Source organism: Pseudorasbora parva, chromosome 13 (assembly GCF_024679245.1).
Source record: "Pseudorasbora parva isolate DD20220531a chromosome 13, ASM2467924v1, whole genome shotgun sequence".
NCBI lineage: Eukaryota > Metazoa > Chordata > Actinopteri > Cypriniformes > Gobionidae > Pseudorasbora > Pseudorasbora parva.
The window spans coordinates 16765849-16783047 of NC_090184.1; the positions used below are offsets into that span (position 1 = coordinate 16765849).

The following is a 17199-nucleotide window of genomic DNA, read 5'->3' on the forward strand; positions in this document are numbered from 1 at the left end:
TACAGTGCAAAGTCTTTTTAACATTAATGCTGTTTTACCGTTTTATTTATAAATACAGCCATATTAACAACAGGCAAAATACATTTATAAAGTCTAATGTTTTCAAATGGAGAACATAAATGAGAGTTGAGTCTATCAACTCCCCATAACTGTGAGCATAAATATAAGCATTCATTTTAAACTACAGGTTTAAAAGTGTTTATAGACTAAAAAGTGAATATTCTCTGGATTATGCAAACATTGTAAAAGCTGATGTATTCGCTGGTTTTGTTTATGTCAATCTCATCTAGTACGGTATCAAAATAAATGTTTGTGTCAGTCTCTGAATTATGCTGATGACAGCGCTGTTTTCATCTCTGCGTTTAACACTCGTCTCGCGGAGATAGGCTTAATAATTCATTTTCACGGAGCTGTAATTAATTCAATGTTTATTATAAAACAACGAAATGTTATATAATGTTAAATGTCATATAGCAGACTTTAAAATAATTTAAGGAGTTTTAAACGAGTCGGTCTTGTTTACATGTGACTAGCCTATGCTGGAACAACTCAGTGAGAGTACGGCTGAACGCGACTGAGAATAAACAAAGAGAGAGAAAGAGTTTGGTGCTTTTATTTCTAACATGCTCTCATTCGTGGCGTAATAATTAATTTTCACGGAGCTGTAATTAATTATATGTTTATTATATAAATGTTATATAGCAGACGTTAATATAATTTAAGGAGTTTTAAACGAGTCGGTCTTGTTTACATGGTGATCTAGCCTAGAGCAACAACTCGGTGAGAGAACGGCTGAATGCGACTGAGAATAAACACAAAGGGCCCTATCTTGCACCCAGCGCAATTGACTTTGTACACCGACGCATTTGTCATTCCTATTTTGCGCCCGTGCAAAGCGCGCTTTTCCCTCCACAGAAGCACGTCGCTAAACTAGTGAATGAACTTGCGCTCCTTGGGCGGTTCAGCGCAAAAAAGGAGACGTGTTCCGGCGCAAACAATCCCTGGTGCTATTTTGCTGTTCCATTAAACAGTTGCGCCACTGACCAGAAAAAACCTGGTCTAAAGTCAGTGGCGCGTTGCACGTTGTTCATTATGCTATTTTAAGGGCGCATGCTTGACCATAATGTATAGCGTGCACAACGCGCATACACTTTGCTCATGTAATCTGCACAGATGCAACAGTTATTTTTGCAAATCATAAATTGTTACACTAAAAACAATATTAACACATTGTGGTGTGCCACGAAGATGTGAAAAAATAGGCATAAATCTAGCTTACAAATTATTCAGGCTAATTGTAGTAATTAAGGATCAGACCTGTTTGCCCAATAGTGGCAAGACATATATGTATATAAGGACATCTGACAAATTGGTTTGTCCGTCAAGAACCAGGAAAAAAATCGACTGAAAAACTGAAAAAAACAGTTTAACCGACGCTATTTTGGGTTTCTCTTATCCCCATACCACACAACTTCTCTCTCTTTCACTCCCTTACGAAAGGAAAATATATTTACCAATATATTACTTGAAATATATTTTAATATATTGTAAATATATGGAATAATATATTGATGGTATTATAAAATATATTATATATTCATGTGATATATTGCAAAATATACAAATGATTGCCGCTTTCAATATATTGCAATATATTGAAAAATATAAATATTAATTCCCATATATGTGAATATATTGCCTAATGTATTGCATGAAATTTTCCAATATACTGCAATATATTTTTGTTTCGTAAGGGCTGCTCTTACGAGAACATCAGTCTCCTCGGCTGTGAACCGCTCCTGGTTGGGAGTGCAATAGTCCAGTGCTTATGGGACTGGAATTGTGGAACAGCAAACTGCAACAGGGATGGGAAAAGCTTTCCCTAATACAGTCTAGTCTTATAATAATATTATAAATGATAATAATAATAGCAATAATATATATATATATATATATATATATATATATATATATAATAATAATAACACTAGGCCTACTACTAATATATATATATATATATATATATATATATATATATATATATATATATATATATATATATATATATATATATATATATATATATATTTATTTATTTTTTATTTTTTATTACGTAGTATAGGTATTACTGATATAATGATATCGCTACTACATACAACCAACACCTCAACTCTAATGCAAATGCCTACTGCAAATCCCACAAGAGGCACGAGGTTTCAAACCACTTTTGTCCGAAAGTACTCAGAATGAAGCAATGATGTATTCAACAGAAAACGAGGCCTCGTTTGTCATCGTCATGTGATTTTCTGGGAAACAATACAAGCCTCGAATCGGGGCTTCATCTGGAACGCCCCTTGTTGATCGATACAAGCTCTGGAGCCTCGCTTCAGATGTCCCATCACTAGCGAACATCTCTGAGCGATTCTCTCGTTTTGCCTGCGTATTGAGACCTTGTTGTCATCTTCTCCTGTAATCTTTTTCTGCCTGCCCGTTATTTACTTTCTGTTTGGTTTTGGACCTGTGACTGTTTTTCTGCCTGCCAATTGACCACATTTGCTTCAGTGTTTACTGGTGCCTGCCCATTGCCTGTACCGCTACATTTGAATTAAAGCTCGCATATGGATCCCACTTCGAGTTACAAGTCATTACAATTATATTTTGACATAACTTGCCCCGTAGCTGGATAGCTATGGAATGTAAGATACTACGGCGATGAACACTACTAAAAGTAGAGCCTCTTTTTACAGTACCTATAAGCCAGGATTGGTGCAAGCCACAAACTAAACTGAAACAAACCAGATTCATGGTATAGACCCCAGGACTGGGGAAGTAAATAAAATGCAATTTTTGTGAAAGCTCAGTTAAAATTAAAAACATTTTGAGATTCTGATTCTATTTAGTCAAAATTCATGACCAATTCTAAATGGATGTCAAAAGAGAAAAATGCTCTTAGCATCCATAATGGTGTAGTTACAGCATCTACCAGGAGGTGGAAACTGGATCATGCTAAACCAGCAAAACTTGACTCTTTGGATGCGGTTGCCTGAATTATTCCTTACAAATACTGTTGAAAAAAAAAGCAGTAAAAAGCAATTGTTACAAAACCAAAATAATAATAATAATAATAAAACAAAAATGTGAAACTATAACTGTCCATTACATTACAAATTAAAACTTGGTTAGTGAACTGTGAACCCATGCTTAATGTTTGTAAGAGGATAATAATCTTATATAACAAACAGCAACATTGCATTTGCATTTGACAATAAAAGTTACTGTAAAATAATAAACCGCACATATTACAGAGTAACATTAGTAATGATAGCTAGTAACGATAGATTGACTGAACTGAGAGAGAGAGAGAGAGAGAGAGAGAGAGAGAGAGAGAGAGAGAGAGAGAGAGAGAGAGAGAGAGAAAGAAAAAAAGTTTTCCTCCTAGATACAGCAATGTCACAGTGTGAGTCAAACTTTGAGTGGATGATGCAAAAGCCGTAAAAAGAGGGGGTAGGACTATCTGTCTTTCACCTCAGTTAAATAGATGTATGATGTTTGTTTGACTCTCTATCAAGATGGAGCTGTACATAATCATTCTTGCCCTTACCGTTGTTCTCTCAACTGATGCTAAATGTAAGTATAACGTTTTTTGGGGTTTTTTGGTACTGTTTTTATAAGTGCTTAGACAAAACTAATGGATCATTCAAAACCTGCGTATGCATTTATTAAGGTTTTAAATGTTTCCTTTGACAGCAGATTATTGTCAAATGATCAGAAAATTTGCATTATAAATGTTTTACTCACATTTATAATGCAAATGTTTTATGTTTAAATTTACTCATGTTTTACTCACTTTGGTATTATTTTTCCACAAATAAGAAATTAAAGTAATTTTTAAAACTCTCTGAACAAAACTTTAAATAATATGAATTGAATTATTGTCCTTAAATGTTGTAATTTCAACATTGAATTAACAATTTAGTTAATTCAATAGTGAGGCAAAAAAAAAAAAACAACAACAAAAAACACCATACTGTAGTTTATGCTAGTGTGGCGTAATACGGGAGGAGAGTTTTTTGTGTCTGAGCTAACTCTGTGCATTTTAAAATACAGGAATAAAGTCAATTAAATTGCTGTGATTGAATTTATTGAATTGGTGGACCATATTAGAGAGCACTGTCGTAAAGGCCCCGATAAACTAAGTTGTGTGACATAATTTTGAACAAAATCTGGCCAAATAGTATGGCATCAAAGTACTGCGAGAGCGATTCAAGAGCAGATGGCGGGCTCAGTCGTTTTCTCTAGATGCTGCTCTGGAGAAAACGAAAACGGCAGGAGTTCTGATGCTATCGATCTGATGACTCCCTGATAACTCCCTGATGACAATGATGGTGTTGTAGGTAACAAAAAACAGTCTTTGCATGCAAGCTTAACAAGGTTTATTAGGCAATATTAAAATACAACAGCATCACGGATGTAATTGAAGATGAAAAAGAAAACAAGCAACACAACAGGTCTCAAGGTTCCCTTATTCTGCATACTGGCAATGGCTCTGCTAAGAGGTGCTCAAACTCAATCACACAAATTAACTAACTCTTACTACAAATCCTGAAGCAAATTGAGACTAGATTAAATCATCAGTTATCCCCCACGTTACTAAATTAAACCACACATATGTTTATCAGAAACCATTTTCCATTTGGGCTGAAAAAAAGAAAATGAAAAAGGAGACCAAAGAAAACCAGAACAACCCAATAGGACCACTAACATTCTTAATGAAAGTAATCGGCAATCACGCATTTTACAAAAAAAAAAAAAAAAAAAAAAAAATATGATTGCCATTTAACATTATTGCTGTGTTGATGGAGCGGGTCATTTTCAGCAATTAATATCTTCCACTTAAAAAGTTATACTCTGTTCTTCGCACAAAGATATTATTTCACTCCATAAGACTTTACTATCAGAAGACAAAAGAAGTTCAGAAGTTGTTTGTGAAACATTTTGGCAATAAATACCTGTGACTGTACTTTTATTTACTTGTTATGTTTATTTGCCTGTTTACGTGTAATGTGGCGACGAGGGGCGCCTAATTCTTCAAGCCTCTTATTTTATTTAACAGAATTTATGCATAATTACAAGAAAGTAAACCCAACCCTATAGTTATGTTATTTGTGTAATTACATTACCATTTTTCCTTCCTTTTTTTAAACAGTGACTGCAATTGCTAGCACCACAAATGACAAACACAGTCAGACAGCTTTTTATATAAAACTCTATCAACTATCTGGCCGCCATTTACTTTGATAAACCATACTTAGCTGCTCTGACGATTCTATGCGTGAGCTCTCAACCAATGATGCACTGAAGCTACACAAGGATCGCCCTCCTCATTTCCATGTTGGGAAAAGTAAAAATAAATGAATCAATAAATAAATAAATGTAAAAATAAATGAATGCATAAATAAATATAAAAATTAAAATATAAACAAATATTACAATTTATTAAATAAATACAAGTTAAAAGTTTTTTTTTTTTTATCTATAAAAACAGAAAATAATAAATTAAGGGAAATATAATACAACATTCAATTAAATTAAAAATGAATCATATTTATTTTGTCAAGTAAAATTTGAGATTTTAATGGCACTCATCAGACATTTCAATTCAGAACTGTAGTGATACATATACAAAACTAATGTAATAAAACATTGCCACAATTCACTTTCATCTATTCCAGCAAAAAACAAAAACAAAAAAAACATGCTTTTACCACCACTCACTGGACATTTAACTTTGAAACTTTTTGCGAAACATGCACACAGGTATGTTTTCTAATGAGCCTGGACATTAAATTTACTTAACAAACGAATTAAATAATGAATCACTTGGCCTAGCCTGCTATGGAGGAAGATAATCTCTCACACTCCCATCCACAGCAAAGAAAATATGGATTGGGTCCTGCAGGATGTGGGATCCCAATCCCAATGCAGCTCTTTACTGGGTATATATCAGCAGTACATATGTGCCCTTCCAATTTATGAACAATATAATGCATTGTTTTTCTCAGCTATTCAATGTATGTAACAAAATTGTCAAGCCCAATAATTAAGTTGTATGATGCTCAATCATTTTCAGCTGTTCATGAAGATATCCAAATTGGACTATGCTCTGATATGGAAGAAGAATTAATGATTGGTTTTAATGAAGAGGAGATTGTGCATGCTGACTTTAATCAGAAGAAAGAAATATACACATATCCTAATTTTGGAGATCCTATAACATTTCCTGGAAATTATGAATACAGTGTAAATGAGATGGCAATTTGTAGATATAATTTAGCCCTGTGGACCAAAAAATTCAAGAGTCCACCACCAGAAATGGGTAAGACTTTAAAATGTGCTATGAATAAAAAATAAAAACTTATATTGAGATTGATAGGTGTTGTGTTCATGTTGTTTACTGAAATATTTAGCTTTTATTTTTATTTTATTTTTAATTATTTTTAGTGATAAATGAATCCAAGGGGACCATATATGTCAAGTGTTAACATGATGTTAACACTTAATCGGTCTGGAAAAATAACTGAAATTAGCTATATAACATGCATCTAGTGTCATCAAGTTTTTTCCTCAAACGTTTATATAATTTGAATAGTTAAGATATCTACATGTAAGTGATGTAATGCACTAATGAATGAATAGTTATCTGTTATTCTAGATGCACCACAGACTTCCATCTATCCAAAGGATGTTGTACAGCTGGGTGTTCAGAACACCCTCATCTGTCATGTGACCGGCTTCTATCCTCCGTCTCTCAGCATCTCATGGACTATAAATAATATTAATGTTACAGAGCGCATGAGATTAAGCCAGTACCGACCAAGAAATGATGGTACTTTTAACATCTTTTCCACTCTTATATTTACACCTGTTGAAGGAGACATGTACACCTGTACGGTGAACCACAGAGCCCTCCAGGGTCAACAGCAGACCAAAACATGGGGTGAGTGGTATTTTCAGGGCGACACTGCATTTGAGAACTCTTCCAGTTCTTCATTCTGTTATACATCTGTTTAGCTGTTATCGTTTTTAATGCATCTTCAAATATCCTATTCATGTATTTTCCAGATGTTGATGTTGTCCTCCCAGGGGTTGGTCCAGCTGTGTTCTGTGGAGTAGGTCTGACTGTGGGGCTGCTGGGAGTTGCAATCGGAACCTTCTTCCTTGTTAAAGGAAACAACTGCAACTGACAATGGAGTCATAGAACCAAATGAAAATTGCTCTGCTGTAATTCACTAAAGAGAATAAAGACAACAATAGTTGTATGCCATGTAGAATGACACACAATTGCACAGTGGCATTGTTTTCAAATTGCTCTGCTGTAATTCACTAAAGAGAATTACAGCAGAGCAATTTGAAAACAATGCCACTGTGCAATTGTGTGTCATTCTACATGGCATACAACTATTGTTAATGTAAAAAAAGGAAGAAGATAAAAGCAAATATTTTGAAGGTTTAAAAGACTTTAACCAAAATAAAAAATAATACAAAATAGTGGATATTTAATTTACAGATCACTATGAAATTTGCATAATAAATATTGTACTAAAAACACTCTCATTGTTTCCTTTTCTAGTTGTAGTTTTGTCATACATTCGAAGATTTGGTAGAATATATTATGTAATTTTTGTAAATGCAAAATGATTTTAGTATAAATACGTATCAAATTAAGGAGAATTGGAGCTGTTTGTTCTATCTTCCTGTGTTCTGTTCATAAAAATAATCTATGGTATATCTTATATTATTGTATATGTTTCTATACCATCAGGCTTATTGCATGTTATGCAAAACCTCATTAAACACTTTACATTATTAAGTACTATGATACTTATGTGTTATTGGGGGGTCCCTAAATTGTATATGTGGTAGCATTTTATTTTACAGTCCTGTACATACACGTACTAACCCTAAACCTACAGCTAAACAGAGGTGGGTAGAGTAGCCAAAGTCTGTACTCAAGTAAAAGTACTTACGGAAATATTTATTCAAGTAAAAGTAACAATCGCAATAGTTACTTGAGTAAGAGTAAAAAAATATTCAATGAAAAAACTACTCAAGTACTTAGTTACTAGTTACTTTCGATCTGATTGATAAGAAGCGAAAACCTGAATTTCAGACTAGAGCTTTCACAGACCTCCATATATATATATATATGTGTGTGTGTGTGTGTGTGTGTGTGTGTGTGTGTTTGTGTGTGTGTGTGTGTGTGTGTGTGTGTGTGTGTGTGTGTGCGTGTATATAATGGTTAAACTGTAAATTCATGGTGTGCTGGCCTAACCAGAGCTCTGTTTAAAACATACTTTATTCTTATGTTTTTATAAGTATATGCATTCTTTAGCTAGGAATAAAATACAATCCCGTTTTTATTTGTATGTATAACCTTCAGACTGCTGTCTGTCTGGATGTGTGTATAGATGCAAGACGTCGAAGCTATATCTATTTGTTTCGTTTTTAGCCTGATCTCATAGGAAAAACGTAGCTGTGGCAACGGTTTTGCAAACCACAAAATACACAATCACAACAGTTTCAAAGTGAAATGTCCACTGGGTGGCGCTAAAAGCTTAGTTTTTTTTCCGGAACATGTGTGCGTGAATCTGGCATTTGTTACTTTGGGTTTTTAAGGGGGGGATGAAACACTCAGTTTCAGTCAATCTCATGTCAATCTTGAGTACCTATAGAGTAGTATTGCATCCTTCATATATCCGAAAAGTCTTTAGTTTTATTATATTTATAAAAGAAATATAGGCTGTACCGAGTCTTTCCGGAAAAAAACGAGCACCTGGAGGCGTATCGTGTGGGCGGAGCTAAACAATGACGAGCACACCCAAAGCGTCCTCAAGCGTGGAGAAACCCATGTATGCTATCGACCCATGTATGCTATCGATCGGATTCAGCTAATACGTGATCCAGAATCAGGCTGAAATAAATTGAACAGGAGAAACAGCAACGACAGGACGTCCGTCTCTGTGGTATGGACTGTATTTAGTGGCCTGTCAACATTTGTGTGTCTTTACTCGCAGTTTATGAGGACATGATTCGGTTTATGGACTATTGTATGCGACTAAACCTTAGTAGCAGCAAGCAAAACCGGTTTGCACGTCAGACTAGTGTAACGTTATATAGAACAACAATGGAGTAACGTTAACCTTTAGCGCATTTGAATGACGTAGCACGCGATCGTGTCGTTTACTGATGTTTACTCACGCGACGACCCAACAGCATAGACATTTGAAGCAGTTTTACTCACCGGCTGCTTCCATAGCAGGACCGAACCTTTATTGCTGGGACCGCTCCGTCAAAAACACACTTCTTTGGTAAGATTTGGTGAAGTCCTTTGTCAGCATTGACCGTGGAGATCCGCAATGTTGTGAAGCTTCCCATCATTTCTGCGTTCATATCGGTTCAAGTGCAGCGCTGCCTTCCGGGAATGCTGTGCTGAAGCGTTGATGTCACCCATAGGAATAAAGTGGAGCGGTAGCGCAGCGCGTCATAAGTGTTCACAGACGAGTGGATCTGCACCTGAGCGAGTGTTTATGGGCGTGCATTTCCTCTCTTGCTCTAGTCACGCGCGCGCGCAACCTACCGGGAGAAGAGCCTGTACGGCCCATACAAGGACCTTCCGTTCTGTTCACGTCAAGTCGACCCATACTCGAAAAAAACTCTCCGAAACTTGTGAGAAACCGGAAGGAGTATTTTTGACAAAGAAATACTCCATCAAAAGTCCAACATTAGTTTTTGAAACTTTGTCTGTGTTTAGGATGGGAATCCAAGTCTTTAACAGTGTAAAAAGCTCAGTATGCATGAAACGGCATTTTACCCCCCATTTAACGTACACCCACAGTGAACCCTAAACCTACCCGATATTGTTAACAAAAGCAAATGTGACAAATAAAATTGTATCCATGTAATTTTAGCTTGTGTTTTGAACTCGTCTATGATCTCTTTTATCATGACTTGTTCTTCACAGGGTTCGTTCCCAAGTTTTTCACATTGCAAATACAAATCTCTATCAGCTGAGCTATCGAGCAAACTAGGTAAGAAAAGACGAACATCCAAAATGTATTCGTTTACAAATATGGTTAAACAAAACGATAAAAAATGCAATTTTTCTGCCTCTAGTGTTCATTACAACCCAGTCTCATATAAAAATGTACCCTGACTACGCTGGTCCAAAGTGCAAAACGTAGAGGGGTTACAATAATGGCCTTTGAATTCTATGACTGTTACGTTTTTTTTTTTTTTGCCTATTCTTTTCCTATTGTTTTGCGTCCAAGTCACGTGACTTTCAAGATTCCGACCGTGAGAACAAAAAAACATGGCGGGCATTTCTCTCATTTTTAGTGAAAAAATCAATATTTTGAGTTAGTTTCTGGATAAAAATAAATTTTGATTACATTTCTAGCGAGAAATATATATTTTATTTTCATAATATTCACTCAGTGAATGTACATAATCACTCGCTTGTTCGTTATTGAGAAGATTTTTCAGATCTCGCCAGAATAACGTGAAACTGCAACGTTTTGGTTGCTATGGACGCTGCTATCGCCTAGCAGATTCCACATACTCTTCCTTGCGATTTCGCTTCCTCTGACGGATCAAACCCCTTCCCACTATATGCGTTTTGTCTGAGGTTGATTTGCTGATCAACACATTAATCCGTGGAAGCGGGAGAAACTAAGGTTGACAAATTTTGACATCTACCGGAACCTCCGTGCATTTGTGGTGTGCGATCTCATTGGTGGGTGTTGGGTGTTGAGGTGTTAACGCGTCAATGCCCCACGAAGAAGAAGAAGAAGAAGAAGAAGAAGAAGAAGGGACGAATACGAGGAAAAATAAGCAGGAAAATTTAAACAAGGAGGAAAAGGAAGCGTGGAAAAATAACTTGACCAAGCTGAAAATTAATCACCTTGACCCCGATGATGCCATATTCCTGGTTGATGCATTCCTGGATGAGTGCAAGGTAAATAACATTATCTCAGTTGTGGAAAAAGCATACGAATTACATAATAAATACAAGGTATAAGACCATCATAGGCTCTTAGATATAGCAGGGAAGAAGAAGGTGCAACTCAAGGTGCAAAACTGCAACACTCCAAACAAAGTGCAACTATAACTTACAGTACAAGGTTCAATGTCTTTATTCAAATGCAAGCTATAGTGAGTTCACACGTTATAGCCAGTGAGAGTTTAATTCAATATTCTGTCAAACCGTTTAACTTTCTTTTATATTTTTCAATGTAGAACGGGTTTTCTAGACAGGGCCACAACCGTTAGACTGAATTTTTACAATGTAATATTATAACATTGGTTTTATAATGAGATGTTTATAGGTGGTGATAACCTTGGTGGGTGGTGGTTTATTCTGTGGCTTAATTGTTTATTTAGGTGGATCAGCATGGACAAACGAAAGGAGGGTCAAAACAATCCACAAAGTTGTGTGTTTGGCCTGATGAGGAGAAAAATGGTGAACCTCTGCCAAAAAGATGTAGAGCTGGAGAAAAAAGAAACCGAGATTCAGCTACTGGTTGGTTTTTTTGTCTGTTTTTTCATCGTTAGTTGCATTCATTATTTATTGAGCAAGTTCTAAATTGATATTTATATTTTTGCACTGGAGTTTCTTCAGCAAGTAAAAGCGTGTCCTGTGCTCCGTCTACCAGCACTACTGAAGACACAGTGATCATCGAAAATTTTGTTTTTTTTCCCTTAATACTTGTTTCCTCATTTGTTATGTGGTAATTGCCCAGATTTAACATTGCCTTCTTCCCTTTTCATTTTCAGACTCCCTCATTCAAGATGTCCAAGACCTCTTGGGAAGTGGTGCTGAAGAACCTTTCCCCTCAGACTGGAGGAACAGGCAAACTACCTCTCTGGAAAATTGGACAGTAATGAGGCCCTTCATTGTGAACAATATGTTGTCATCTTAAAAGCCCAAGGGGGTGGGGGGTGGGTGGGGATGGGGGGTTTTGCCATCACTGTGGACACAAGGCTGCAGTAGTGATGTGTAGGGACTGTTTACCACGGTCACTCTACTGCACAGCCTGTGACCTTTCCACACATGAGGCCCTGTTGCTTCATAACAGAGCATCCATGGTGGAGGGGTTCTTCAGACACCTGCCGCCATCCACTTTTGTACAGCAGCACGAGGGAGGGAAATTCTCCTATCATGAAAAAGGTAGTTTTTAAGTCTCAGGTTATATAGGCTGTTTTACATTTTACACAAATCCTGGTTTACTCCAACAAACATGCTGGATGAAGTTGTGTTTGATAGAAACAACACCCTCTCTGTTGAGTTATGGGTTTCATTTACACTAATATGTAAACTAATTCTGCTTTTTAGATTGCATGTTACCAATCGTTCCTCCCTGCTGTGACTGCTCCACTGGGCAAACAAGCTATTCCAAGGGAAAGCCAGTTATTTTAATTGGAATGAATGGTAACATTTCTTTTTAACTATTTCTTCATATTGTGTTTTTTTGTTTCTTGTGAACAAGAGATAATTGTTTTTGTCTGAAATTTCAGGAAGATACAACCTCTTCCTTCCATCAGTAAACTGCTCCTGTGGAAAAACCTTGCCAGTGACCATAAGTGATCTGGTTGAAAGTGGTTACTGGCCAGCCACTGTCAATTTTGAGACCTTGTACTCGGTGGACTTGTTCACCACGTATGAGGATCTAAAAATTACTGCCCCAGGGATGTTGAGACAAGCTTTTGTCAGCATGCTCGAGTGTCGTACAAAACTCTTTGGGCGAGTGAGTGGACTCATCATTTAGTTATCTTGTTTGAATCAACTTTTAAATAATAGGACTTGTTGTTACAATCCCCGAAGTTTCAGCACATATTTCTTGACAGAGCCCTTTCTTCGTCATGACCACAGTCTAAAGCCAACCTTCGAAATAGTTACTTACTGTTTCGTTTTTTCACTTTTGCTCTAAGAGTGGTAAGATTTGTGGGGACACAATGCAGAGGGCCTTCCTCGAATGGGCCTATGCCAAATTTGAGGTTGACAAGCTGTCCCAGGTCCAGCATTTTCAGTGCCCTGCATGCACACCCTCCATGTTGGCAGTTGCAGTGGATGGGAACCGCAAATTATATCGTTTCAAAAGTCAACCAGGGTGTGTAAAATTCATGTACAATGAAATTCTAGTGAGCAACAAATTACTTTTATACAGTAAATATAACCCACATCTATATATTTCTTTCAAGACCTGATGGGTTTTTTGATGGAGTCTTTTTGGCGAATGATGCTGAGGTGTCCTCCTTTGTTGATTACATCCATGGAACAACTGGACATGTAAGCTAAATTTATATTTCTTCATGTATAACACCACAATTTAAAATTTTTATGAATGCTTGCCAGTTTCCCCCCCAAAATTTAAACATGATTTGGTTTTTGCATCAAATGCCATAATACCATAATTTACAGTTTTTTTTTTTTTTATGTAACTGTGTAAATGTCTGTATTTTCCCTCATCTGTTTAAGAATCCAGGGAAAGGGAGATGTGGTGCTGGTCAGTAGTCCGCAGCACGAGAGTCTGCTAACAAGTCTGGAAGCAAACTAGACGAGGAAGGTGTTGAAGTTGCTGTCTGCCGTCATGGGGTTTTGCTGAAGGGACTGAATATGTTCCGTGGAGAAATATTTGCATACCCATTATATCTCCAGAAACGGCTAGCTTCACAGACCGTCCAGTTTTTTTGCTCTGATGTGGTCTGCAAATATTGGCCATATCTGCAGAAAGTTGTGGACCACTGTCCAGAGTTGGAGGACTTGCTGAACATTCGCCCATTTCTCTCCATCATGCATGCAAAAGCACATTCATGGATGTGTGAGGTAATAATGACAATTAGATGTATTACTTACCATTTCCAACACACATTATGATTGTCTGTCCTCTGCCCCTACTTGTTGTTTTCCAAATTATAACATACATTTAAATGTGTTACAGTTAAAATGGGGGGACGCAATCAAGAAGGAGCTGGAACAACAATCGGGGAGGAGGTTGAACAGGTTAACAGCTTCCTCTCTCGAGCAGCCATATGTTCCAAGTACATGTCAAAAGCCGGTAAGCATTTTTCATGTAAAGTTGTGTCCAAATTGAGACCAAGTGGTTTTAACACTAATGCTCGGCCTTTGCATTTTAGAGTTCCATGCATAAGTGCTCCCTCAGAAAACAACTGTCTAGTCAGCACTTTTACACTGATCAGGATTCTCTTAATAATAATTTAACTTCTGACACGTTAATTAATTGTTTGATTATTTCCAGGTTTATGTGACAATATTAGATAAAGATCAATGTAGTATATGACCTGTGGTCCTCACTGTGAACCTAAATTACTGCACATACATTGTGTGTCAAGTTCGCACAGACATGCTAACAATCCAGGCAAGTGGCTGGAACAAGCGAAAGGCAGAAAACCTTGACCGGACACTGGCCAAAAGATACATCAAGGTACAAGTAGGAAAATATGTATAATAACATTTTGTTTTTTAAATTCTCAGCATTTGTTAACAAGGATATTTCTTTTGGACAGACTGTACAAAGGATTGCAGAGGCAACAAAGGACCTGGATAAACTCACAGCTGAGTTATCTCTACAGCAAGACACAGTCCAGCAGTGGGTGTCTGATGTTCAGCAGTGGACCTCAGGTACTTTGAAAAAATTATTTGATGGGATATTTTTAGAACGTCTCAGGTTACGTATGTAACCATGGTTCCCTGAGAGGGAACGAGACGCTGCGTCGAAACGCTAGGGGACGCCTCTGCGTGCCACGTCATGAAGCACTTGTGTAATCAGTCCAATAGCGGGACGATACGTCACGGGCGGGTGACGTCATCGACCAGGAAGCTATAAAGCATGCCCGGACCAAACAGTCACTAGCTTCTGAAAAAGTCGAACAAGTCGATCACAGGCATGCCGGGAGTATGGCATCTCGACGCAGCGTCTCGTTCCCTCTCAGGGAACCATGGTTACATACGTAACCTGAGACGTTCCCTATCTCGAGGGAACTTCGAGCTGCGTCGAAACGCTAGGGGACCTCAATACCCACGCCGCCAGAGTCCCAAATGTCTGTTTGTGTGATTTAACCCAGAAACACCCGGGACCCCGGAGTAGAGGCTACGTCAAGATTGTAAAACCTCACAAATGTATGTGGAGAGGACCACCCAGCCGCATCACAAACCTCTGACAGCGAAACTCCCGAAATAAGAGCCATAGAGGCAGCCATACTCCTAGTGGAGTGGGCGCGGACCCTCATAGGTGAAGGATGTCCGACCGACTCATAAGCGAGCGAAATAGCCTCGACTATCCACTTGCTAAGCGTCTGCTTTGAAGCCGGTTTTCCCTTATTGGAGGACCCAAAACATACAAACAACTGTTCTGACTTTCGCCACAGGGCAGCTCTGTGGACATATGCATCTAGGGACCTGACCGGACATAGCAGATTTAGCTTCTCTTGGTCTTGACTAGTGAACGGAGGCGGACAGAAAGCCTGCAGCATTACTGGTCCCGGCACGTTGGTCGGGACCTTGGGAACATATCCTTCCCTCGGGAAGAGAAATGCTTTCACCATTCCTGGTGCAAATTCAAGGCAAGAAGGTGCTACTGATAGAGCCTGTAGGTCTCCTTCTCTTTTCAGTGATGAAATCGCTAGGAGAAACACTGTTTTTAGTGTGAGGAACTTTTCTGACACTTCCTCTAACGGCTCGAAGGGAGCCGACATAAGGCCTTCCAGCACTATGGCCAGGTCCCAAGTCGGCACCCTGGAGTGTGCCGCAGGTCTGAGCCTCAAGGTACCACGGAGGAAACGCGTGACCCACGGGTGTCTCCCTAATGATGCGTTATCTAATGGATTATGATACGCAGATATCGCCGACACATACACTTTCAGAGTCGACGGGGATAACCCTGCGGAGAATTTTTCTTGCAAGAACTCGAGAACTGAACCGACCGGGCAGTTAACAGGGTCCAAAGTCTGGTGCGTACACCAGGCGACAAAAACTCTCCATTTGAGTGCGTAAAGTCTCCTTGTGGATGGTGCTCTGGAGTGCAACATGGTCTCTATCACCTCAGTCGATAGACCCGTGTTTATGAACTGGGCCCCCTCAGGGGCCAAGCCCACAGTTTCCACAGTTCCGGGCGCGGGTGCAGTACTGACCCCCCGGCCTGTGAAAGAAGATCCCTCCTGACTGGGATTTCCCAGGGAGGACCCTCTAGGAGAGACATGATGTCTGAGAGCCATACTCGGCCCGGCCAGAACGGGGCTACCAATAAGAGCTGAAGCCCGTCCCGGCGGACTCTCTCCAGCACTCCTGGGAGCAACGCCAGAGGGGGAAAGGCGTACAGACGCAGCCTCGGCCACGTCTGTACCATTGCCTCCAGCCCCAGTGGGGCTGGATGTGTGAGGGAAAAGAATGCTGGACAATGTGTCGTCTCTCGAGACGCAAACAGATCCACCTGGGCTCGCCTAAAAGCGGATCCACAGCTCCTCCACCACCTCGGGGTGGAGCCTCCATTCCCCCGGCACCACTTCCTGCCTCGACAGGGAGTCTGCCGCTACATTCAGGACCCCCGGGATGTACATCGCCCTGAGCGAGAGTATCTTGCCTTGGGCCCATATCAGAATGTGATGCGTGAGCTTCCACAACCGACGCGATCTCAATCCCCCCTGGTGTTTTATATACGAGACCACCGAAGTGTTGTCTGACCGAACTAACACATGGCGGCCCCGTAGGTCTGGGAGGAAGTGTTTGAGTGCTTGAAACACAGCCATCAGCTCCAGCTGGTTTATGTGCCAGGAGAGCTGATGGCCCCTCCACAGACCTTGGGCCGAGCGGCCACTCATGACCGCTCCCCAGCCAGTTAGGGAGGCATCCGTCGTTAGCATTACGCGACGACAAGGAGCCCCCAGAACTGGACCTTGGGAAAGGAACCAAGGATCTTTCCACTTCACCAAGGCACGTAGGCAGCGCCGCGTGACCTTGATTAGGCGAAAAGGGTTTCCCCTCGGGGAGAACCCCTTGGTCCTGAGCCACCACTGCAAGGGTCTCATGTACAGCAGGCCAAAAGGTATCACATTGGACGCTGCTGCCATCAAACCCAACACTCTTTGAAAGTGTTTGACAGTGAGTGACTGGCCTAGCTTTATCTG

The 17199-nt window shown here is 39.2% G+C and overlaps 1 protein-coding gene across 1 annotated transcript; it reads left to right on the forward strand.

The window, feature by feature from the left end:
- The first annotated feature begins 3547 nt into the window (after positions 1-3547).
- Positions 3548-7324, forward strand: LOC137038605 (H-2 class II histocompatibility antigen, A-Q alpha chain-like). Its single transcript, XM_067413312.1, has 4 exons — positions 3548-3627; positions 6131-6376; positions 6713-6997; positions 7123-7324. The coding sequence occupies exons 1-4, from the start codon at positions 3570-3572 to the stop codon at positions 7242-7244; spliced, it is 711 nt and encodes a 236-aa protein (XP_067269413.1). The 5' UTR covers positions 3548-3569; the 3' UTR covers positions 7245-7324.
- Positions 7325-17199: the final 9875 nt, after the last annotated feature.